The sequence below is a fragment of the Lutra lutra genome, chromosome 2 (assembly GCF_902655055.1).
Source record: "Lutra lutra chromosome 2, mLutLut1.2, whole genome shotgun sequence".
Classification (NCBI taxonomy): domain Eukaryota; kingdom Metazoa; phylum Chordata; class Mammalia; order Carnivora; family Mustelidae; genus Lutra; species Lutra lutra.
Window position 1 is genome coordinate 161,922,848 of NC_062279.1, and position 24,272 is coordinate 161,947,119.

The 24,272-nt window shown below is 46.8% G+C and overlaps 1 protein-coding gene across 1 annotated transcript in view; it reads right to left on the reverse strand.

Annotated features, from left to right (window-relative positions):
• The window catches only part of SEL1L3 (SEL1L family member 3), a 99,876-nt gene extending 75,870 nt beyond the window's left edge, over positions 1-24,006 (reverse strand). The window contains exons 1-3 of the mRNA XM_047719046.1: positions 23,680-24,006; positions 10,915-11,485; positions 213-339 (exon numbers count right to left, since the gene is read on the reverse strand). Of these exons, the coding sequence (XP_047575002.1) occupies positions 213-339; positions 10,915-11,485; positions 23,680-23,844 (863 nt within the window). The 5' untranslated portion in view covers positions 23,845-24,006. The remainder of the gene's footprint in view (positions 1-212; positions 340-10,914; positions 11,486-23,679) is intronic.
• Positions 24,007-24,272: the final 266 nt, after the last annotated feature.

The following is a 24,272-nucleotide window of genomic DNA, read 5'->3' on the forward strand; positions in this document are numbered from 1 at the left end:
ACAGAAAGTCCAAGGCAAACTGAGGACTGCTAGTGGCAAGAATAATTCAAGAACGCTTTGGGCCAAAAATTCTGTCCAAGCTGTGTGGATCTCCACATTTTCCAGAAACATATTACCAAGGTGTGACCTCCTGAGGGATTCCACGAGCCTGCCTGGTCTTCAGATTAAACAGAGGACCACCCCACCAGCCCCCATCATCCGCCCATTCTTACACGGGGTAATCTATCCGTTGACGTCGGGTGGCCTCCAGCTCTCGGTTGTGAAACCTCGGGACCTTCTTCACAATGCCTGTGTTTTCTCCACTGGAGGCATAGAGAAAGCCCAGGAGGGTGACCACATCTGCAAACAGCAAGACAGCTGCCTCTCAGTTATCTCCAGAAAAGCGCTGCTTCCCAAATCACATTCTTACCGGAACCCTCTGCCTAACTCCCATCAAACAGTTACAAGAAAGCGTCTGAAAATATTAGCAAATGTTTACTGAACACTGATGATATGCCGAGTGCCTGCTAAGTCCTTTATAGAGAGCTGTCTCAATCCGTGTTCACAGCCACCGTGTAAAGGAGATTGTAGTGTGAGTCCCAATCTACAGATGAAAAGCCCAAAGCTTAGAGGTAAGATAACTAACTCCCACGAGGTCACAGCTAATGAGAGTAGAGTCAGATTTGACGTCCAAGCTCGGGTTCTAGGTTCTTAACCATTTCACATGCTGCCCTTCCAGGGCTAAGGAAAACATTCACAATTTGTGCAACAATAGTAACAGTTATCATGTGAGTCGCCCTCCATACCATCCACACTGCTATAAATAGATCTATATCTCATTTAGCTAGCTAGCTACCTAGAAAGAGAGTCACGTAATCCTCATTCTCATCCTCATTATTATCCCCATTCTGCAGATGAGGAAATGGAGGCATAGCTGCCAAAATGGTCACTAATGTTTATATAACACAGAATATGCCAGGCAATGTGCTAAGCATACCATTCCAGGAGCAATCTCACTTAATTTCATAACCATCTATGAAATGGGTGCTATTATTATCCCCATTCAACTGATGAGAAAACTGAGCCCTAGAGAAGATTAAGTAATAAGAGATGGAGCTGGGACTCAAACTCAGGCAGTTGGTTTCAGAATCCATGCTTTTAAAAGAGCACAGGTTTTTTTTCCTTCTGTGCAGACTTTCCAGTATACTCCACATACTACCCTAGGCAAAACGACCAACCAAACCCCTTAAAACTAGGGAGCCTTCCACTTTATTTAGCAAATGTGGGAGAATTCTGTGGCCCTAGAGAAGACGGGGTATCCTTAATAAGTCTTAAAAGGAGAACTGACTTATCTCATCTATATTTAATATCTACTGCTTTAAAGGAGGCCAGAATGATATATATTTTTTTATTTTCCATACCCATCCCCCTTCAAAGAAAAAAAAAAATCACTGAGCTCAACTGAGGAATAAAGAACCTTTTTCACTTTCTTAAAATGCTCTTTGGTTTAAATGTCTGTGATTAAATGGTAGAATTCATCTATTTTCCTGGGCTTCTTGGAAAGGGAAGAGTTAACTTCTGTGCAAGTCACCGAACGCCTCTATTGGCACAAATTATGGGAGCCTCAGCCTGGGATACTAGAGACCCCAGCTCTCATTCTTCAATGGAGAAAAATGTCTTATAGAGAGAGGTACCTCTGGTTCATTAAAACTTAGAAATCACAAGAGCAAAGTGTTCATAATCTCAGACCCTGTGTGTATACCTAATAGAATTAAATAAACTAGAGCCAAATTGTCCCCAGTGTCCACAAATCTCCCTGTTTGGTGAGAGGTAGAGAGGCATTTGGAAACTCAGAAGGATAGAGCTAAAAGAAACAATGCAAACTTTTTTTCCCTTTACAACTTGAGCTCAATTTGGGGACACTAGTCTTGCTGATCTATTATGTGGATGGGTAGACGGGATTAGAAATGGAAATAGTGCAAGGGTGTCTTTGGAATCCAGAGAGAAAATCACCATGCAGTTGCTGTCAGCCCAACCTTGGTTTGGCTTCCACTGTGTGGACTGGAACATAAAAGACCAGATGGCCACGGTAGCCCCCTAGGAGGCCTTCTGCTAGTGATTGCTGGTGAGTTACCTAGTATGCAGTAGAAACATTTATCAAAAGGAGCAGGATTTGATTCTGTCCAACCTGACTTCAGGAAAAGGAGGCTTCATAAAGAGGTTTCCAAAGTGAAAGGAGTTAAAAGTCAATGCTGATGAGCCTCTCCTTTATCCAGGGATCAAAGTAAATCGGGTTGAGCAGGAGAACTTGCAGCAAAAGATGTGGAAGGAAAAAAATCTTAGACTGAAAGATCTAAAATAAATTTTACAAAAACACATACCTTTTGTACCCAACAAAACCAAAGCTGCGGTGGCTTTCTTGTAAAATCTGCAGCTTGAATAGTTCTATGATTTGGAGTTCTACAGCAATTTTTCCTTCAGTATAATATTGCCTTTCCATTTAGGTTAGAAATAATAAGAATGAAATTTCAGAACAGGAAAGGATGTTAGAATTCAGCTAGCCCAGGATAACATAGAGGCTTGTTTTCTATTAAGTCATTGTGGCTGCTTGGAGCACCATGCTTGATTAGTGATGGCTGTCATGGGCACTAGAATGGGGAGTTAACAGCACCAGTGTCATTCCTCATGAAAGAATTTACAGGTAGAAAAACTTAAGTCCAAAGTTTAGGTCCAAAAAGGTTGAGAGACTTGCCCGGTTTCCTCTAAAATGTAAGCCCCAAGAAAACAGGGACATTACTTCAATCATTATCCCATCCCTCGAGCACAGAGCAGTGCCTGACACTTGACAGAGGCTCCACAAATATTGAGGGAATGAATGAATGAATGATTGAATGAATGACCGAATGAACAAATGGGCACAATATGGCCAAGTCAGGATCTGAACCTGCCTCCCTCTTGCCCAGCTCTTTTCACAATGCCATAATGTGTCCCATGTTGCCCAAATTAGATCACAGTCTCTCTTCCTTCAGATGCTTCTCTCAAACCCATTTCTCTGGCTAACTTTGAATAAAGAAGTTAGGTAGGAAAAAGTCATCATGACAACAAACCTAAAATACCAGGAAGATAGTTCAGATTTAGAACCCACCACCTTGACTATTCCTGCTTGTTTTATTTCCTTAAATTTTAGAGCAAGAAGAGGCATTAAATTTTGTATGGCACAAACTCCCTCATTTGGAGACAAGAACAGTGTTAGTGTCCCACTGAAGGTTGCATGGCCTAGTAAGAGATGCAGGAATGAGTCAAAGCTGATCTCCCACTAAAAACCAATGGACTTGTTATTAAACCACATCACGTCTCCCAGGTCTTCCCAAAGAGATGGGTGCTGCCTCGACCATCCAGGACTCCACAACCACTACCCATCCTGGCTCTCCTTCAGGGTAGAAAGGCCTCCCGAACCATCCTGTTTCAGCACTATGGCTAGCGCCTACAGAGCCTGACCAGGAGACCCTGTGTAATAATTGGTTGTTAAATACTTTGAACGTCACCACGGAGCCTGGTGGCTGGGGTCGGTCATGTAGCCCATTCTCCAGGTCAGCAGGGTGATCAGAGCTCTGACATGGACACCTGCTCTGGAGATAGTCCCATGTCCATGTAACAAAACCCTACTCGGGATGTGCTTCAAACACAACCACAACGGTGCAGCTGAGACCTCAGCCCATTTGGGGATAAGAGACAGTCTTGAGGCAAAAAGTAACTTTAAGTCTGTAAGTGGAAACAGGAGGAAAAGAAGTTAAGATGTTCTAACCTGGAGAAGGAAAGAGTGCAGGTAACTCAACAGTGCTTTCCAAATGCAAGACATTAAAAGGCAGGAATGTTCAGGTGTTTCATTTTCTTTAAAACCAAAGCCTGAGAACTAAAACTCAATTTTCTAGCAAGTATGATTTAGGTCCGAACTTCCCCCCAAAGGATACCAGGCAGTAAAGTGGGCGAGTAAGGAAGTCAGTGGCATATTCAATAGTAGGAGTGTTAAAAATAAAATAAATTTCACTCCCAGTAATTTACCCTGCGAATATACTCGTAGGTGTACACTAAGATACGTGTACAGGGATGTTCGGTGAAACCTTGTTGCTAATAGTAAAAGACTAGAAATGACCTGCGTGACCATCAGGAGGGGACAGGTGAGATAAATTATGGGCTGTCAGGCAACAGGAAGCTAAGCAGCTACTGAAAAGAACGAGGTCGGGTGGCACATGCTGCTAGGCGGCAATCTCTGCCGTATTGCTAATGAGTGCGAGACAGAGTTTATAGGGCCTTCTCATGGGTGCACGAAGATGGGGGCTCTCAACTTAAGGCTTATAGGAGCAGAGAACATTTCTGGGAGGAAATGCAAGAAATGAGTGTGAGTGCGTTTGCCTCTGGGAAAAACACGAGAACACAGGGTGAGTGGGAGCTAGCTCTTCCTCCAATCCCTTTTACACTCTATGTTTTTTTTTTGTTTGTTTGTTTGTTTACCAGGTACATATATTCCTTTTTAGGCTAAAAACGCAGGGAACAAGGTCTGAGCATTCCCGTGCAGGCCGCGGGCAGGGGCCAGACACATCCAGAGGCCTTCCCAGCCCTGGGCTCTGCGGCTATTCAATCTGCTTCAAAGGCACAAAGTCCAGTGGGTGAGGAACACAGGATGATTCACATCAGTAAAAATTCAGCTTAAAAAAAGTGTATTCCTTTCTAATTTAGAACCTGGGTTAGGGAAATCTTAGCATATTTCAGAGAGGCGGCAGAGCAAAGTTTGGATTCCCGCAAAACAAGCTGAGCCTTGGTTTTTCTCTCCTGAAAAGAAAGGATGAGAATAATACCCTTTCCCATGGGACTATTACGAGGATTAAATGAGACAATGTGCATGGAAAAAGTGTTCTGAAAATCATAAAGGGCCACGCAGATGCGAGGCATTAATTGGTGTTATTACTGAGAAATTGAGACCACCGTGATTAACTGCAGGGAAAAAAGGAACAAGGCTCTTTCTCTCTCTCTTTTAATGAAAGTGCTAAATGCATTGTTCCCATAGTTATAAACAGTATCATCATGACATTGACTTAAATAGTCTCACTGCATTTTGGTATTTTCACAGAGACAGGTAAAGCCTGGCTTCCCCTATCTGACTCAGCCCTTCCATGACTTTGTTGTAATGGAATTATAAGAAATCACACTTCTAATCCACTGTATCTGAAGATGAGAATGGGTTTTTGGCAAAAGGAAGAAAAAGTGGAAAAGAAGGAAGCTGCCATGTTCCCTAGTTGCTGACCTAAGCTGGAAGCTCAGAAAAACATTCCTATAGATGGACAGAAGGGCAGAATGTTTAATACACCTCCACATGGCATTTCAGAGACTTCAAAGGGTGGCCCCCTCCCTGCTTTTCCAGTCTGATTTCCTGAATCGTCCAACTCACACCTGAGAGTCTACCTGGGTGAACAAACACAGAGCATGAAGTTTTTACTCGGCATTTCCACCATGTGGCAGACACTGGTAATCGATCTGCCTGCCACTCTTTCTCACTAGGCATAGACTCAGCCTCAGAATCCTTCTCAACATCACGTTCTACGTGGCCACCCCAATCCCTCCTAGCTGGAATGCAAGATGAAACCTATTTGTCACCCCTCCCATCAAGAGATGCAAGCTCATCACCATTCTGACATTCGGCTGCATTTTCTCCTCTGTGTGCCATGGTTCATGCCTTCCCTTCCACCTGGATGCCCTTCCCCCTACTCCTTTTCTGACTCTGAAAACTCTACTCATCCTTCAAGTCTCTGTTCAAAAGTCAGCTCCTCTGTAAAAAAAGCAAAGCTCGGAACACATAAAGACTGCTCCGTAACATTTTTCAATGAATGAAGGACTTCAAGTAAATTATAAATAGCTTCATGACATCCTTCAACAGTATAGGCTAATAGTTACATGTGGGGTTTGGGAACCAGACTACCTGGGTTCAAATCTCAGCTCTATCATGAAGCTGTGTGACCTTAGACAAGTCAATCTCCCTCTCTGAGTCAGTAGCCCCCTCTGTAAATATGATAGTAAGGCACTGGGCAGATTAAATGAGATACATAGAGCTCTTAGCCCAGAGCCTAACACATGGTGAGTACTCAGTAACGGAAGGTAGCTGTTACTATTGGCAGCTGGCTTTCCCTCCCCCATAAGCACCTAAAGACAGAGGGGACCATGTCTGCAACTACTAGCCTCCAGACTCTAAAGAAATTGACTTAAACATGATACACATGGCATGGAGAGACAGGTACCAACAGAGGGCTAGGGAAGGCTAGAGGGTAGAGAGTTAATTTCTGATTGTGGGGATGAGAAAAGAAAGAAGAATAGAGAATAGAAGAGAAGAGAGGAGAGGAGAGGAGGTAAGGCGAGGTAAGGCAAGGTAACGTAAGGTTAAGGAAAGGAAAAGGGTGAACAGGGGAACAGTGGAAATTTGAGCCAGCTACCAAAATATGGGCATGATTTTACCAGGTGGTGTGGCAGTGGGGAAGGCTATCCCTTGTAAAAGGAATTGATTAAGTCAAGGCAGGGTATGGGCAATCCCAGACTCAAACTCTGAGGGCAGGGCAAAGGTGGGCTTGTGTGTGGTTGCAAAGGAGAATCACTGAGCATGAGACAGCATCCTTAACCAGCACAGCCCAGATGGGCGGTCCCCAGGCAGTTGCAGTGTGTGTGTGTGTGTAAGCCTTGAGAAGGCACACAGCCACCCCTACCCCAGTGTGCTCCCTAATGTGGCAACACAGCTGTGTGGGTATGTCCCCGTGTGACGATCACATGCAGGCATATGAGAAAAAGGTCCTTGCCCCTTGGCTGAGAGCATTCATCACTCAATTCACGAAGAGTCACTGCATGCCCGCTGTGCGCTAGGGGCTGCAGTGTTGGGCACTGCACGAAACAAGGCAGGACCTTGGCATCATGGAGCTTGCGTACTGGTCCCGAGACATGCAACTGGCAACAAAGCAACGCCACATATTTAATTACGATGACTGGGGATGATAAGGCTATGCAGGAAAATAACGACAGATGACAAGGGGGTGGGAATGGCAGGGGTGGGGCTGCCATCGGAGATAAAGTAGTCAGGGAAGTCTTCTCTTCTGAGATGACGTTAGCCCAGGGGCATGACATCAGTGAGCAAGCTGTGAGGGGAAGGGAGCCGTCACAGAAATGTCCCAAAGCGAGAATGAACTTGTCAGCATGAGAAGAAGCTGGAAGGCCCAAGTGGCTGGAGCAGGTAGACAAAGAGGAGCATGGCAGGAGATGTGGCAAGATAGAGGACAGGGACCCCTGGTACAGGCCATGGTAAGGGTCGTGGCGGGGGGGCGGCGAGGGGGGGGGGGGCTCTTCCTCACTGCAGTGGGAGGAACCACCTCCAGGGGACATGTCTGCCCTGGCTGCCCTGTGGGGTGTGAGGGCAAAGCTAGGGAGCCGCTTGCAGGCTGTGACATCCACCAGTATGACAGCAATCCTCGAGATGAGGAATGACTGAATATGCAATGTTGTCTGAAGATGGAGGCTGCTGGACCCGCTGACCTCTTACGGGAGGACAGGCAGGGGGAGCCGCCCAGGTGGGCCTAGGCTTGTTGCCTTTGTGGTGGATTTTTTTTTCTTGATGAGCTCATGCGTGAGTCAGGCACATGGGGAACTGGTGAGGGACAACTGCTAATGCCCGGTCCCTTTCCCCCAGGAAAGTTCAGCCACAGGTGCCCACGTGCCCAGAATGCAACAGGAACAGGTGCACCAAAAGGACACGTGGCCAAGCCTGGACACACACGTGTCCTAAAAGGACCTGCTGACTTCTGATCTGGGGTATGTTTTCTCAGCAGGGCCAGACAAGGGTCTGCCGCATGTGCACCAAAAATCAGACCAACGGCCTGGCCTGCCACAGTCCTGGCAAAGGAAATAAAGGGCCAGGTGTGAGGGTGAGGGCTGTGTCCGGGTGCACTCAGCTATCCCCTTGGGAGCCTTTGGTGGAGGGGCACTCTAACAATACTCACAGAACAGCCCTGGGCATGCAGACTTTGGCTCTCTCTCTCTTTACAAAGGAAAAAAGAAAATGAAAGCAAGCCAGACGTGGAGCCCTCGTAAGACACCAGGCACTTGACACAGAAAACGTTCCCCCACACCCCACACTGGTGCTGGCTGCAAACTGCAAGGGGACCGGGCATGAAAGGCACCACCCTGGCTCCCTAATACCATCTTGTTGTTCTGACTTGACTCTTGTTCATCAAGAGCCGAACAGAGAAATCCTGCTAAGAGTGAGCCAGAGGCCTGACCCCCTTCCATCGCTCAGCCGTATCCAGAACAAAGGTCGTGGACACTTTCCATAGGGCTGCTGCACACGCTCTTTTGATTCCTCTTTTAAAGAGAGGGAGAGGAAATGTTCCCCTTTTTGGTGAACATATCACAGCCACGCAAACAGGGCTGGCTTTGAGAGCGCATGAGCACCCCAGCCCCCATTTTGGGTGACGTGAATGATTAGAGAAGGCTTTCCTCGGCATTATGCTTTTATTAGCTTGGTTCTCACCCCAAAAGTAACACTCGGAGGAAGGTGGGGAGAAAAAAATCCCACCTCACTATTCTGAAGCTCGGTGAATAGGGGAATGAACAACAAAATAAAGGAAAGGTGGTTCGTATTTTAAGGGTATGTGCGGGGCGTCCTAAGACCTCAGCCAGTTCATAAACGACTTCATTTGAAAACTTCCAGCTTTCAATTTAGTCATTCTTCAATGAGAAATATGTGATTTGCCACACATGAAATGGAATCATTACTCCCTGACAAAATCGAAGGCAAATCAAAGCTGGCCATATGTGCCTTGTGCTTCCTTCTCCTTAATAAATGAGGTCCCCCTGTGGAAGGCATTCCAGAAAGATGCCAGCATGGGCTTCCTCCTGGAAGAGGGATGCACCCCGATCATCAAAACGCTGGAAGCTCGAAGGTTTCAGACATTTAATCGCCTGCACCACCCTTCCAGCAACCCACATACACACAGAAAAGGACTAGCCTTCTCCCTCTCCATTATCTGTGTTTAAAGCCCCACACAGACATAGCATATGCTAGCCGCAGAACAAGGCTATTCAGACCAAGTGCAGGGTAAGAGTGCATAGAACTACACAAACACAAAAGCACATAAAAACTGGTGAATTCGGGGCGCCTGGGTGGCTCAGTGGGTTAAGCCGCTGCCTTCGGCTCAGGTCATGATCTCAGTGTCCTGGGATCGAGTCCCACATCGGGCTCTCTGCTCAGCGGGGAGCCTGCTTCCCTCTCTCTCTCTGCCTGCCTCTCTGTCTACCTGTGATCTCTGTCTGTCAAATAAATAAATAAAATCTTAAAAAAAAAAACAAAACTGGTGAATTCTGCGTAAGGTCTGTAGTCTAGTTCAAAGGTACTAGGTCAATGTCACTTTCCTGGTCTTGCTAGTGAGCTACAGTTATGAAAGTCCTCACCATTAGGGGGAAGCTGGGGGAAGGATCCACAGGACTCTCTCCAATTTTTCCAACTTCTTGCAAATCTATACGTATGTCAAAATAAAGAGGTTTTTTTTGTAATGCCACATGCATTCATTCTATGGAAAGTGGTCTGTGACCAACTGTAATATATGGTTAAACAGATTCTCAAAACGCCCAACAGATACAGGACTGTTTTGGGGTGGTCCCGGGAAATATTTGTTGCCATTGTTTTCTCAGTGTTCTTAGGTCATCTTGCCCCAAAGCAGTCCTCTCAAAGACCATGATGGGTCAGGCACCTACCGCGGATGGGTCTGCTATCCCAGACCCATGGGGGCTGAGTCGCAGTTACTCAAGTTGGAAAACCCACCAGCTCTGCCGCTGCTCCAGAGATCCTGGAGCTTAAAGATGCATCAGGGTCATGGGAGTGTGTTTAAAGTGCTGGTTTCATGGCCCTGCACTCCACAGATCCTGACCGAGAAGGATATGGATGGGGCCTGGGAATCTGCATTGACAACAAGAGCCTCACCTGATTCTGTCTCAGCTGGTCCTGGAGCTACACCTCAGGAAACACTGTCAGATGCCGGCTGAATTCCTGGGAGCATGGCCAGATCAGCAGAAGAGCCAGCAGGCCCTCAGCATCCACATAGGAAGATGCCCTTCATACCAATGGAGAAAACTAAGAGCACACAAGCCAGAGACCTCAAGCCCCGGTGCTTAAGGAAGGGCACAGGGACCTCCTGCATGGAAGGGCACAGGGACCTCCTGCATGGGTCCTTCGGTGGCTGTAACCATTTGGCTTTTAGGATAAGATGCAGAGTTTGGACTCTGTCAGCATCGTGGCTACTTTTTGCTGAGTGCTGATCATGCGTTAAGCTATTACATCTCATTTAATTTTCACAACACGGCCCTGAGGGAATTGTTATTTATCATCCCCATTTTACAGATCCGAAAACTGAGGCTCTTAGAATGCCAAGGCAGAAAGTGGCAAGTCAGGAGTTGAACCCAGGGGCTCTGGGCTGAAAACTACCGTGGGATAACACCTTTGGCACAAAGGTGCCTCTGGTTCTCATCTCCTCTGGGTCAAAAGACTCCACTTAAAAATAACTGACACTCAAAGGATTCATGAAGGGAGAGGGGAAGGAGATTTTCCCAGTGCTGTTTCGGTGGCATTAACACTCCTTTACAACTTGAGAACCAAATCTCTCAAGGGCCCCCTGTGACCTCTGTGACTCTCCCATGCAGTCTACTCTCTTCTTTTATTTCTTCTCTCATCACCTTTTTACCTCCGACCCCCCTTCTCCCCAGAGTCCTAAACTACAGACTCCCTCGGTGTACCCACCATTCCCTGCCACTTCCTCAAGGCCAGTGTAAGAACCTTCTCCTGCCATCCTCTCGTGATACAAACTATCTGAAGAAATGAGCATTAGGTCCCTGGCAAGGCAAACGACCTACCATTTTCAAGAGGACACTGGGGAATCTTGTTTGCCCAAAGGTTCCAAATGTAATCCATGTTCCACTCAAGGCACACTTGATGATCTTTGAAAGGGCGTTCGAAAGGCGGGACCGTCTTCAGCAGAGTATAATTCTTCGCTACAGCATGTAGCAAATTTTCCTCCCATTTAACATTCAAGTCTCCGCCACTGTATTTGTGAGTAATCCAGGCGCGTAGTATCACCGCGGATACCGAAATGGAGTGTCTGATGAAATAATCATCTCTATAAACCATGATGCTTGGAAATTTCACATGTACTATTTGTGTCCTGCTGGTGTGAAGATGCTTCTCATTCTTCCACCTCTTTTTGTACACAGGGATGCTACTTCTGAACTCAGATGAAACAACCGCTTCCAGATTGACAACACAAGGCTGAGAGCATAAATACTCAACCGAGACTTCAGAAACATTGCGGACATTCCCTTCAAAGACAGTGAAATAAATAAAGTCTTTGTAAGCCACGCTCTGCTCGGCTTTGGGAGTCACCGACGTCGTCAGGGAAGTCTGCCTGCCCAAAGACGGCATAACATTCTGAAAAGGGGAAAAAAAAAAAAAGAAAGGAAGAAAGGAAGAAAGAAAGAAAGAAAGAGGTATAGAAAGTTTAAAAATCATCACATTAACAGATATGCGAATCATTTCCTTTTTTCTACAAAAAGCACTGAATGTGGAACATAAAAGACGGCAAAACCACTCCCAAACAATTAGAGAAAAACCGACACACACACACACACACACACACACACACACACACACACAAATGAAGATTAGGCCACATTTAAGTCTCTCCCCAGACTCAGTAGCATCTGCTGATCAAAATGGGCCTTTCAAAGCTACATGGCAATCATTTCAGAGTTGGTTTCCAAATGGAGGAGCTAGTTTGTAACAAATCCAGGAGCGGTGAGCCTGCCTTAGTGTGAAAAAGAGATGAGCCAGCTTCAGACATTTCCAGACCATTGTCCTGACTTCAAACGGTGACACATGCAGCCAAATCAAAGTGTGGGAGAAGAGTTCAAAGTGCACCCAAGAGGGAACATGACAGGGATGCCAACCTGGCCCCTATTTCTCCCATGAGTTCTGAGCCAGGACAAGCACGCAGGATGGACGGACCAGCAGGAGTTTCCACTGCTCCAAATCACACACAGGCAGGCTTGGACCACAGACTGTGTCGTCACATTCTTTCACCATGGATGGGGCTACATGGGCCAAGAAAGATTTTATCTGTGTGTTGATTTCTCTAGTTCTCTAAATATAAAGACCTCTTAATACAGACATTCCTTGCAGAAGAATTCTTGGAAGCTGGTCATGAGATCAAGGCAATGTTTTGAGCATAAGATACTGATATACGGGTGCAAAGAGCTCTTCTAAATATAACTTTGTGATTCAGGCATCCAAAACACAACAGTGAAAAGATTACTCTGGACCATTCACACCCATTAGCATGGCTATTATCCAAAAACAATAACAAAACAAAAATAACAAGCATTGGAGAGGAGGTAGAGAAACCGGGCTCCTGGTGCATTGTGGGTGGGAATGTAAAATGGTGCAGCAGTTCCTCAAATAATTAAACCTAGAGTTACCACATGATCCAGCAATTCCACTTCTGGCTATAAAGCCTCAAATAGTTGGAAACAGAGACTCGAAGAGATACATTCATAGACATACACCCATGTTTGTAGCAGCATTATTCACAATAGCTAAGATGTAGGAATGACCTCAGCGAATAAAAGGATACACAAACAGATATGTACACATGATGGAACATTATTCAGCCTTAAAAAGAACAGGAAGTCTGACACATGCTACAAGACGGATGAACTTTGAGGAAACAATCTGAGTAAAATAAGCCAAGTCGCAAGGAATAGCTACTGCATGATTCTACCTCTATGAAGAACCTGAAACAGTCAAATGCATGGAGACAGGGGGAGGATGGTGGTTGCCAGGGACTGGAGTTGGCGGTGGGGGAGGTGATCATGGGGAAGTATTGTTCAATGGACACAGAGTTGCAGTTTTATAAGAGGAAAAGTTTAGAGAGGGATGTGGTGATGGTTACACAATATGAATGTACTTAACATCCCTGAACTGTACACTTTGAAGTGATAAAAGCAGTAAATTTTATGCTGTGAATATTTTTACAAGTTTAAAGAAAAAGGTCAGTTTCCCAAAGAAGGAAGAAATAAGGCCCCCTTTCTTCAATTCCTGCTGAGGGTTACAGGAGACGCAAAAGGGGCTAAGACACAAAGCTGGGTATCAGGGAATTGTGTTTACAAAGAGCAGTGACCCCAGGCAGAACATGATCAGGGCTCCTGTCAAACTATAAGCAAGTCCTAAAGGAATCCAGTCCCAGGTGAGGGTAATCCTACCGGCGGGGCAGGGGGGAGGTGTCTAGAATAACCTTTATGGAAGGAATGGTATTCCAGCTGGGCTTGGAGGAGAGAAGAAAAGTTCTTTGGGTAGACAGCTCTGAAGGCCACTGAATCCCCCAGCCCAAGGAATGTGGACTTTCCTTCTACAGACAGTGAAGAATCAATGGAAGTTTCTGGAAAAGGGAACAGTGTTTCTATTTGAAAGCACTGACCACGAATTAGAAACAAAGCTGACAATCAAGAAAAACGAGCAAATGACACAGTTCATCAATAAGTAAATTCCCACTGATAGTCTGAGAAAGGCAAGTTGAAACCACACCGAAAAAATCAGTTTGAACTTACTAGCTTCACAGAGATCAAAAAGTCCAAGATAACAGGCTGTCCTGGCTAGATTGGCTTCTTATGTACTGCTGGTGAGAGTGATCTCTGCGGATGGTGGTCAGGCAGTATCCACCAAAAATATAAATGCGCCCACCCTCTGGTCCAATAATTCCTCCTCTAGGATTTTATCCTACCCATATACTCAAATTTGTGCAAAATGATGGATGTGCAGGTTTGCATTGCAGCAAAGTTTGTAACAACAAAGGATGCAAAACTAAATGTCCATCAAGACAGAGCTGGTTCAGTAAATGATAGGACATCCACTCCTAGAGTGCTAGGCAGTTATTCAAACGAGGAAAAGCTTCATGGACAGATAATGAAATGATCTCTAAAATTTGAAGTTTTGTTGTTGTTGTTGTTTTTAACAAGGTTCAGAAGTACCATTTGAGTTTCTTTTTAAGAAAAGGAAAAATATCTACACATTTGCTTGAGTATGTATAGCATTGGTTGCTCACGTGGAGAAGGATGAGGTGATCAGGAGATAGGCTCAGAGACAGACGTGTGCTATATAGCCTTATTTATCTTTTGAATTTTGTACTACATGAATACGGGGGCGGGGGACAGATTTGGGGTGGGGGGGTGGAGGATGGAAAGAAAAGCAACTGTCCTAAAGATGAAAATAAAAAATGTAGCTTCTCCAAGTGGTGGAGTGAGAAGGGCTGGCCATTGCTTTCGATTAGTCATGGGAAAACTGTGGGAAGAAATATGTAAAGAGGTGGGTACAGTCCAAACTGTCTGCCCCCGCAATGAGAGGCTTAATTGTTTTATGCTCTCATTTATACTTCCAAATTACAGGGGGGGGAAAACAAACATAAAAATAATCTTATAATTAGAACTGGTGACTGTTGGAGCGGACTAGCCCTTGGTGATGAGCCAGCCCACCCCATTCTTCCGCCAAGGCAACGATCATTGAGAAGTGATGTTCTCCAACATCGCCCAGCTGGTGGCTTCCGAGAGGCAAGCCCAGGAGCCTAGCCCCTGGCTTTCACTCCCTCTCCCACGTTCCCCACCCCACAGCACACAACAGCAAGACAATAAAGAGCGGCCAGGTGGAATTCTGCTTTCTTGTGACTAAAGTTACCCCCAGCATTTGTCCACAAGCAGTGGTTTTTCATTCAGCCAGATATGCCAAGATGTGGCCCCCTTCTCAACAGGAGAATCCAGCCAATAAGCCCACCGCGGAGGCCAGCCGAAGACAGAGAGGCGGGCACTCCTCATTCCAACTGCCCCTCATGCCTCTGTCACTCAATTCCACATTGGCCCAGTTAATGTGGCAACAGAGGGCAGAGTCTAGGACATACTGTGGTAACAATGAATATCACCTGGTGTTCTTTCTCAAAGAATGACTTAACACTTCTTCCTCAATACTCTTATGATACCTTAAAAACTCACCCCAGCCCTCTTCTCCACTTCAGTATTTTTTTTTTTTAATCGTGTTTTTATTGCTAACGCTAGAACTCCGGGTTAATACTTCTTTTAAACAGAATTCTGGGGGAAAGGCTACGTGATTTCACGAGATTTCATTGCAAAGTGCCGTTACTAGTAATGTTCATTACTTTACATCTTAGTGCTAAACATGCATGGTCCACTTTCCCACATTAATAAGTGCAGCGTACTGAAACTAGTTTCAGCTTCACTCGATGACCCAGGACTTTCCAGACATTGGGCTCATCATCGCTGAGATCAGCAGGGACAGATGAGAAAGAAGAAGGTATAGGACAGCTGACCGTGTTCTCCCTCCTGGCCCTTCCCTCCAAATTCAGCTTTGAAGGTAAACTCTATATATGCATATGAAGATTATTTTATTTTTATCTACTTCAAAGCTTCAAGTGCAGGAAAAGTAAATCCAAGGTTCATTGTTCTAGATGCTAATTGATACAGAAGTCACAAGTCCTAGGAAGAGCTGGTAAAGGGGCTGGTCCAAATTTCTGTGAGTGTACAATATAGACTGGATTTCAAAGGCAATTTTTTAAAAATGCAAAATATCTCATTAATATTTCTTATCCCAATTACACATTGAAACAATCATATCGAGATTCAGTGAGTTAAATAAAACATATCACTAATATTAATTTCACTGGTTACTTTTTAAATGCAGCTATTAGAAAATCTGGGAGCACACACGTGGCTCATATTTGTGACTTATGTTATATTTCTACTGGATGGTGCTATGCTAGATTTGAAGTGAGCAGACTTTTCCTGTAAAAAAGGGCCATATGGTAAGTATTTTAGGTTTTGCAGGCCACTTGGTGGCCGTGAAAAACTACTTAGCTCTGCTGTGGTATCAAGAAAGCAGCCACAGACAACTAACTCGGAAGCGAAGGAGCACGGCTGTGGTCCAGCTCAACTCTGTTTACAGAAACAGGCAGCTGGCTGTGCCCGTGGGCCATAGCTTGCCGGCTACTGTTCTAGATTACCGAGCTTTTTATTCTAGACTTAAGAGTTTTGGAAAACACAACATGACCAAAAATATGCTTTCCAAAGGAATGGTCTTGTGAGAGAAAAGAGATGAATAACCCAATTAGGCATGATTTCATAGACGTGCCGTGGATGGCGCCTGATTTGTTATTTTGCTAAGGTTCCCGGGCAATGGTGTTGACATCTTGCTATTGTTTCTGTCAGTTGTGAGCTAAGTGGGATGAGAAGTTAGTGCTAGGCTGGGTGCAGAAAAATTTCATGGACTGAGGAAGATGAACTTAAGAAGGGGAGAAGCATGAATACAGGAGAAGAACAATTTCTGGGACGGGCAATGTTTTTGTAATATGACCGGGGGTGTGCTGGCCCCAAAGGGGACTTCAAAATCATTGTATGCGGCTATAGGGGCATGATCTAAATCCCTCAAGGAGGCACGGTGGTCTTCAGTCTTTGGGCTCCTATGCAACGTAGGAAGCCAGCATCCTGTGGCTTGGAGAGGACCCAGTGGGCAGCTGCTGCACCATGAGTTGTGGCCACCTCTGTTATGTACAAAACCAACACCGATTAGCAACACATCACACTCTAAATATTGATTAAGTTGAGGCTGATTTCCTGGCTCAAGTCATGTATGTGGTTATGAGCTGTTTCCTGCCAGGAAAATAAGGCAATTAACTTGAAGAGTTTCAGCTACAGGCATGACACGTGTCCAACCTTCATAGGTATTTTCACATGCCAGGTTGCATTAATGGAAGTAAGAAATTACCCAGTTGTTCCTTTACTTAGAAATTAGGAGGTCAGAGTCCACGTCTTATTCATTGTTATGTCTCTGGCTTCTCAGCTAGAACGAGGCACACAGAAGGAGTTTGGTTAAGCATTTCCTGGTGAAGTAAAATCCTGGGCAAGAGCCTTTCTGTCAGGAGCCTCTGTGGTCCGCCTCAGGTCACTGCTCCCAGGAGCTCTTGATCCAATCCCGACTCCTCCCCACCCTTTCCCAACATTCACCAGTTCTTTTGTGACGGGGACCCTCTCCACTTCTCTTTTTCCATCTAGCCTCATTAAAGTCCTTGGGAAGAACCCTTACCCTTTGGCCTCTCACCAGGCCCCTAGGGGATCACAGCTGATATGGGGACTATGAGGTCAGGGAAGGTGGTGCTCCGGCATCTACCTTACCCATTTAGGGTGGGCTTCTCTCAGCTATCAAGTCCCTCCAGACCTTTCAGACAAACGCCCTACCTTCTAGAACTTTCCATTTCTCCACACCAAAATACAAATTAAATGTTTAAAATGTCCTATCCCTCTACCCCATGTTGGACGCCTGTTTGTCTGGCAAGTTCATCAGTGTTAATGTGATAATGAAAAAGGACTTTAGTGGTGTCACATATCTGCATTTCTCTACCAGCCTGGGGGAGATAACGCCTTCAAAGCAAAGCCCAGATGGACTGCAGCTTTAAGCAAGACTTGGGAGGTGAGTGGGCGCAGTTTTGTGCCCCTCAAATTAGGCCATTTAGGCAGCCACATACATGTTCCACCTCGGAAGCTACTGATCTGCTCTGCACACAATGGAGCTGGGCTCTGAAAGACGGCTGAGCCCTCAAACATCTGTTTACATCAGAAGTAAGCCTTAATCAAAGTCAAATTTGACAATGTCACACACACTCTCAAAACAGATTCTCTCATGTTTGTCTAATTGTGTATGTATTGTAAATTTTTATAAAGAAAGAAATGGGTCAGTTGGTGTCATGTTCGTGATAAAAAACCCCAAATTGGAGATCAAAATGCATTCAATTCAAACTGGGAGTCGAGAAACAGATAAATTTGTGTATCTTCTGGATGGAAAAAAAAAAATCTATCGATTCTATCTAAGTTTCTTTTAGGATGACTGCATCTGATGCCCTTATACAAAATCAATAAGAAATTCTATTCAAATAACCCTCCCTGTTCCAAAAAGCTGAGAAAGCTTGGCTCTTTTCTCTATATGGACCACTTGTTCTTTAAGGAAGGGACCAAGAGATTGAGGTATCTTAAATCATTCACGTCTTGTCATGGGAAATTTATTTACACTAACACGTATATGTGGTGGGTTCATGTAACAATTACGGAGTATCTGTTTTTCTCATTCCTGCCCATTCCACCCCATCGATCACTAAAGGAAACCTTGCCCATGAGTGCTTTCTCTCCAAACTGGCTGTATCCAACTTTCCATAAGTCAAAAGGTCATGGTATTGGCTTAAGAGGCCTACTTTTCCAATTTCTGCTGACTAGAAGCAAGCAAAAATCCTGTTTATGTCAACAACGCATGCAATTAAACAGAATGGGCAGTGATGTCGGTATGGATGCCAAAATCAAGATGAGCCTTGGGCAATACTTCCCAGTTGACAAATATGCCTTCGCAAACCTGAGAGCTGGCTGGAGAAATACCATCACGACAACGAGCAAGACTCCTAGTTGAATCGGCTCCTCTCCTCTCTTTAATACTGTTTGATATGCTATTCCTTTTTAACTTAAATCGTGAAGGTAACCAAGGTTTGGTCTGGTTTAATTTCATTGAATAACTATGAGCTGGTCATTGGGACAGATGCGGCAAGCCCCTCTTCTCATTTACTTCTGACTTCATCCTCTCAAAAAGAACTTCATAGAACTTCTCCCTTCAAATCGAATCTTCACAACAGCTCTGGGAGGGACACAGCCGAGAAAATGGAATGGATTCAGAGACGGGGAGTCACTTGCCCAAGGTCAACCAGCTCCTCAAAAACAGAACCAAAATTCAAATTCCTGACTCCATAGTCAATAATGGTGTCCCTCTTGCCTTCCAGACATGCCCAAAATGAGGCCCTCGACTCACCAACTGACCTCTACACCTGTCCCACTTTCTGGCCACAGGTGTGGGAAGTGAGACTTTGCTCACTCTCATCTTGAAGGTGGAGGGGGGCGGGAGGATGAGGGCTAAGATCCTACCAGGTTGGTATACCTTGTGCCTGGGGAGGGTAGATATCATCTTACCCACAAATATTCACACTGCACTGAGCCAACTCCCCAGATCAGTTAAGCCCTTCTTTGGATGAGGATGTCAGACAAATAAGAGCAGCCAAAGCAGAATGTCCTCAGCCATCCCTTCCATGCCGCACAGCCCTCCTGTCCCTTGAGTCCTTTCTCGGGGGAATAGGATGAGCCAATAAACGGGGTAATTCACTTGAGGCTATTTATGGTCTACTCAAGTCTATCCATTTTTGTGAACTGCCTGGGTTCTTTATGCCTCGTCTGCCTCTCTTCCACCTGCTTCCTTCAGCCAATTCATGATTCCCACACTTTTGCCAAGAGGAATAGGTCTAGAAAGCAAGAGACAAACACCATGGCTTGGGGGATTTTAGGAGCTCTGGTCGGGGTGAATGTGGCCTCTGTTGTCTGACAAGAAGTCTGAAGCTGAGCTCTGTATTTCAAATATCCATTTTCACTCTTGTACAAACAAGATAATAGAGAGGCTCTATTCCTTGTTTTGATCTTCCTAAGCCCTGTGTTAGACACAGAGTAAGGAGTTCACCAGTACTACCAGAGGGATAACCCATGGTCTGTGGCCACTGATGGGGAATTCTGTCACAACCACTGGAGATCTGCTAACAATCACCACATACATCTGTGGCACTAATGACCCCTTGCGTCTTTGACCTCTGGCTGTCTAACAAATGCAAACGTCCACTCTGAATATTTCCGCTCTATGGCTGACATCAATACTAGCCATTATGAGATTTGTTTTTCTCATTAAAGAAAAAAATTATACATTCGAGACCAGCGTTCGGAAAGGACAGAAATGCCTTCCACAAGTGCCACCATCCCAGATGGGGCTGGGGCAGCCCCCGCTGGGCTGGCCAAGTCTGGAGAAAGGTACAAGGCAATGACGTACGGGAATGCCAAAGGGGTCTGCTGGCAAGTCCTGCCCAGACCATACCACTCAGCACCCGGGACCTCAGCGGAAGCAATTCTGCTACCCTTTCCTTTCCGGGCCCTCACCCTTTCTGAGGAGGCTCTCTGCCTCTTCACCTTTGGTGACCTTAGAATTTTCTGGCAGCTGCTGGAACCAAGGATCATCTTTTCAGAAATCTGCTTGGCATCATTCCGTGACTTATCTTTCAGGCCTCGTCACAATTATTCATGCTTTGGCAGTAACCTAGCTACAGTCACAGTACTGTTCTTGAGCTGCCACTGAAGGTGACTCTGTCCCAGCCAATAGGGACGAAAGGTGCCCATTGCCTCAGGACCCTGGCTCTGGGAAGCTCGCTCCCCATGAGGGGAGGGGCTTAAAGGCTTCTGTTCAGAAAACCATTCTCAACTCCAGTCAAGAGAACAAGAACACAGGTGGGGATGACACAGAGTGGTAATCGACCCCCAAATCACAGCCAATGCACAGAATGCATTCCAAGGCATACTCGCTCTACACCTGGACACACATTCATACAAACGCCAAGTGCCAACCTCCACCAGGTGCCTCCGGATGAGAGACCCTATCTTTTATCACTCCATGGCAAATATTTTCTGATTTCACCTATTTTTTTTCTCATTAACATCCTGCTTCTAGTGTGTGGCCTGTGCTTCCTGCTTTGTGTATTTTAGGCTACTTTAGACATGACCTCACATCCTGGCCAACTGCACAGTGGCTGCTCATTGTAAGAGGTTTGGTAATGGCCCACGCATCTATGTATGAGAGGAACGAGCACAAAGCAGCAACATACAGAAAGCAGTACGTTAGCATGCCTAAGAACTGGGTTTTTGGAAGTAGACAGACTTGGGTTTCTATCTTAGACTAACTGTGTGGCCTAGGACAACTTACTTAACCTCTCGGAGTCTTAGTTACCTCATCCGAATAAGGATCATAACAGCTCCCACTTTACAAGGTTGTCGTTAAAGTTAATACTGGAGAATTGAGGGGTGTCTGCGCGACTCGGTTAAGCGTCCGATTCTGGATTTCAGCTCAGGTCATGATCTCAGGGTCCTAGGATCAAGTCCTGCGTCAAGCCCCGCATTGGGCTCCATGTTCAGTGGGGAGTCTGCTTGAGGAGTCTCTCTCTCTCCCTCTGCCTCTCACCCTGCTCGCACATGCTCTCTCTCAAATAAATAAATCTTAAAAAAAAATACTGGATAATGGATATAAACAACTTAGTACAATGCAAACTAATATTATTAGTTATGTTTCCAAATTATGGGATAGCTTTCTCCCCCTAGTGTCGACATGTGCCTGAGATCCTGCTTCGTTATTCTGTTCCACATCTACCCTCCACCTACACACCTCACCTCCCCTGACCAATCACTTTCTCTAGGCAGTATTCCTCCATGAGGAGAATGGACACGATTATGCCTTTTTTCCCCTGTCATTTTCTGTATCTCGTGCTTCAGGTAGATGTTCCCCACCTCGCACAGTGAATTTCTCCAAGGTCAGGAAGCCTCACCTTTCACCAGAGGCTCAGATAGCACATACCTCTAGAGCAGAATCCTACGGAAATGGCCAGACCTTTAAAACAAAAGGTGAAGCCCATCTTCCAAATCACACTTTTGCTTTCCCAGGCTTGACAAAAGCTTCTCATTCAGTTGCAAAATGGTTTGCTTGTTTGCCAGTCTTTCCTGTGCACTCGCCTATCTGAAGCCCATCCGAAGGAAACACACAGCAGGAAGCACTGACACTGCCTCTTCACAGTGGTTCTGAAATCCAGTCCTTCCCTATCAGCCAAGACACTCAGCTGTGCTCTGGTTAGTTCCCACATTACAGTATTTCCTATAATTCCTCTCCTCAGAGGCCTGACCTCACCACCTCACTATCTCACTGTACTCTCTGCACAGCACCTCTGTCCCCTCTCTGTGACCTGGTCCCTTAAATCCCCCTGGGTCCCAACAGATCTTTTCTATTTGCTCCCTCATCTGCCTCTGTTCCCACAGACCACTAGGCCTTTGGGCTTTGCTCCTGTTACTCTGATTTCTCAGAACTGTCAAGAAGTGGTCTCTCCTTGCCAGGTCTTCAGATTTCTGTGTGGAACTTTCCAGATAACCGGGACATTAATGTTTCACACACTATTCTACTACATCATTTCTGCCTCTGTGGGTAACCAGCGCCTTGTGGATGGGGATCATCTGTTTAAACTGAAACCCTGTCATTTGTTTTGGCAGTTATATTTATAAGTCTGTAAGCTCTAACCCAGTGGCATAAATATTAAATAATAATACTTAACCCACGCATGTTAACTGACAACTTCTGAAGACAGCAAGTAAACCCAACCACCAAATTTTTGGTGCTGGTTAACTTTAAAACGGGAGGAGAAGCATGGATTACTCAACAGGTAGACGCTAAAGCCGAATTACAATTTGCATTTCTACACCCTCTTGCTTCAAGAAATGCAACAGCCAAGAAGTAAAGAGTGTTAAAAGAAACTTGGGCTGGGTGGCAATTTCTCTGGAATCAGATCCTGATGGCTGACAATGTCTCCTAAGCAGTTTTTAGCCTCTACAAAGGAAGACTCCAAATAACGGCGAGACCATATAAATGAGAACAATTCTGGACAATGACACTGCTCAATTTTAAGCATTCTGTGAATTTCCTATTACATCAGTTTCATGATTCAGCATTTTCGATTTCATTTATTTACAGTAATATATGGCGAGATAACCCAAGGTTTCTGCAGGATCCTGGAACATAAGGTAGGCTGGACAGGAAGGGTGTCGCCTCCTGTAAATTTACTATTGTTTAGGAGCTTTCAAAGCAGAAGAAAGCAAGCCATCAAGGAATTGAGGACTATTCCCCCACCTCGCTCTGAGGGTCTAAATTACTCTGGTATTCTAAATGAGCTGGTTTTGTAAAATAGGTTACTGCCATTTAGTTGATGACTGAAACCCAAGCCAAGAAGAGCGCAAATGGTAAACTGACGTGCCTATGCCAAGCGTATTCTCTTAAATGACAATGTTCAAGTCGCAGCTAAAGTCACCACTCAGGCGGTAAGGGTGTTACAAAGAACTCGATTTCTTTCCGGCATCCGCAACTTGGCTGGAGTGACCACGGAGGAGTTGAAGAGCGCTGGAAACGCGAGGGTTCGTCGCCAGCGCGTTGGCAGAAAACGGTCCGGGCCATGAGAACCCGGCAGAAACTAAACCGAGGTTCGAGGCGGGAGGCGAAGTTGGGCACGGGAAGGCAGGAGCTGCGAGACTGTGAGGGAAGCCCAGGACGGGGAGGGAGGGGGCTGGAGAGCCGCGCGCGGCGGGTGGGGAGGAAACGCGGCTGGCGAGGCTCCAGATGGAGCGGGGGACGGGAGGGGGGTCTCGAGGGGAACCTCGCCCGGCTCTGGAGCGCGTCTCGGGAGGAAGAGGAACGGAGACGAGCGAGAGCGCCGCGCCACAAGTCCGATCCACGCACCCCTCTCCGCGCCCCGGGTCCCCATCCCAGGTGCCGGCGCGCCCGGGGCGCAGCGGCCAGGAAGCGAGCAAACTAGCAGCGCCGTACCGCCCGGCGACGCGGAGGTCCCCGGCCGTCCCCGCCCGCGTCCCCCGGGGCCCCGCGCGGAGGGGAGGACCCGGGTAGGGTCCGGCGCTCACCAGGTAGCAGAACAGGAGCAGCGCGCTGGCAGGGCGGCCGCCGAGGCCCGGGGGGACGCTGCCGCTCGGGGGGGCCATGGCTGCGGCCCGGGGACCGACCGCGGGCGGCGGGGGTTGTTGCTGCTGCTGCCGCGGCCACCCGAGCCCCGCACCGCGCCGCTGCATGGCGAGGCCGCCCGGATCCGGGCCAGAGCAGGTCACCTGGTGCAGGGACCGGCCCCCGCCCGAGGCGCCACCTTCCCGCCCGCCCCCGGCCGGGCCGGCCGCCGAGCGCGGGGCCACCTGCCGCCGCCGCCGCCGGACCCGCCGCCGCCGCCACTGCCGCTCCCGCCGTCGCCGCCCCCGCAGCCCCAGCCGAGCGCCGGCTCCTCCCCGCCTCCAAGTGCCGTCCCCTCCCTCCCCTCTGCCTCCCTGCCCAGCCCGCCTCCCCGCAGCTGCCCCCGACCCCGGCTGCCACCTCCCGGGCCGGCCGGCGCCCCCGCAGGTGGGGACTGACGCCGGTCCCGCCCCCCTGGCCGCCGCCCCCCGCCGGGTTCTCTCGGTTCCCCGCCCGCCCCCGCCCCCCTTTTCCCTTTCTTCGCTTTCCTCCCCCG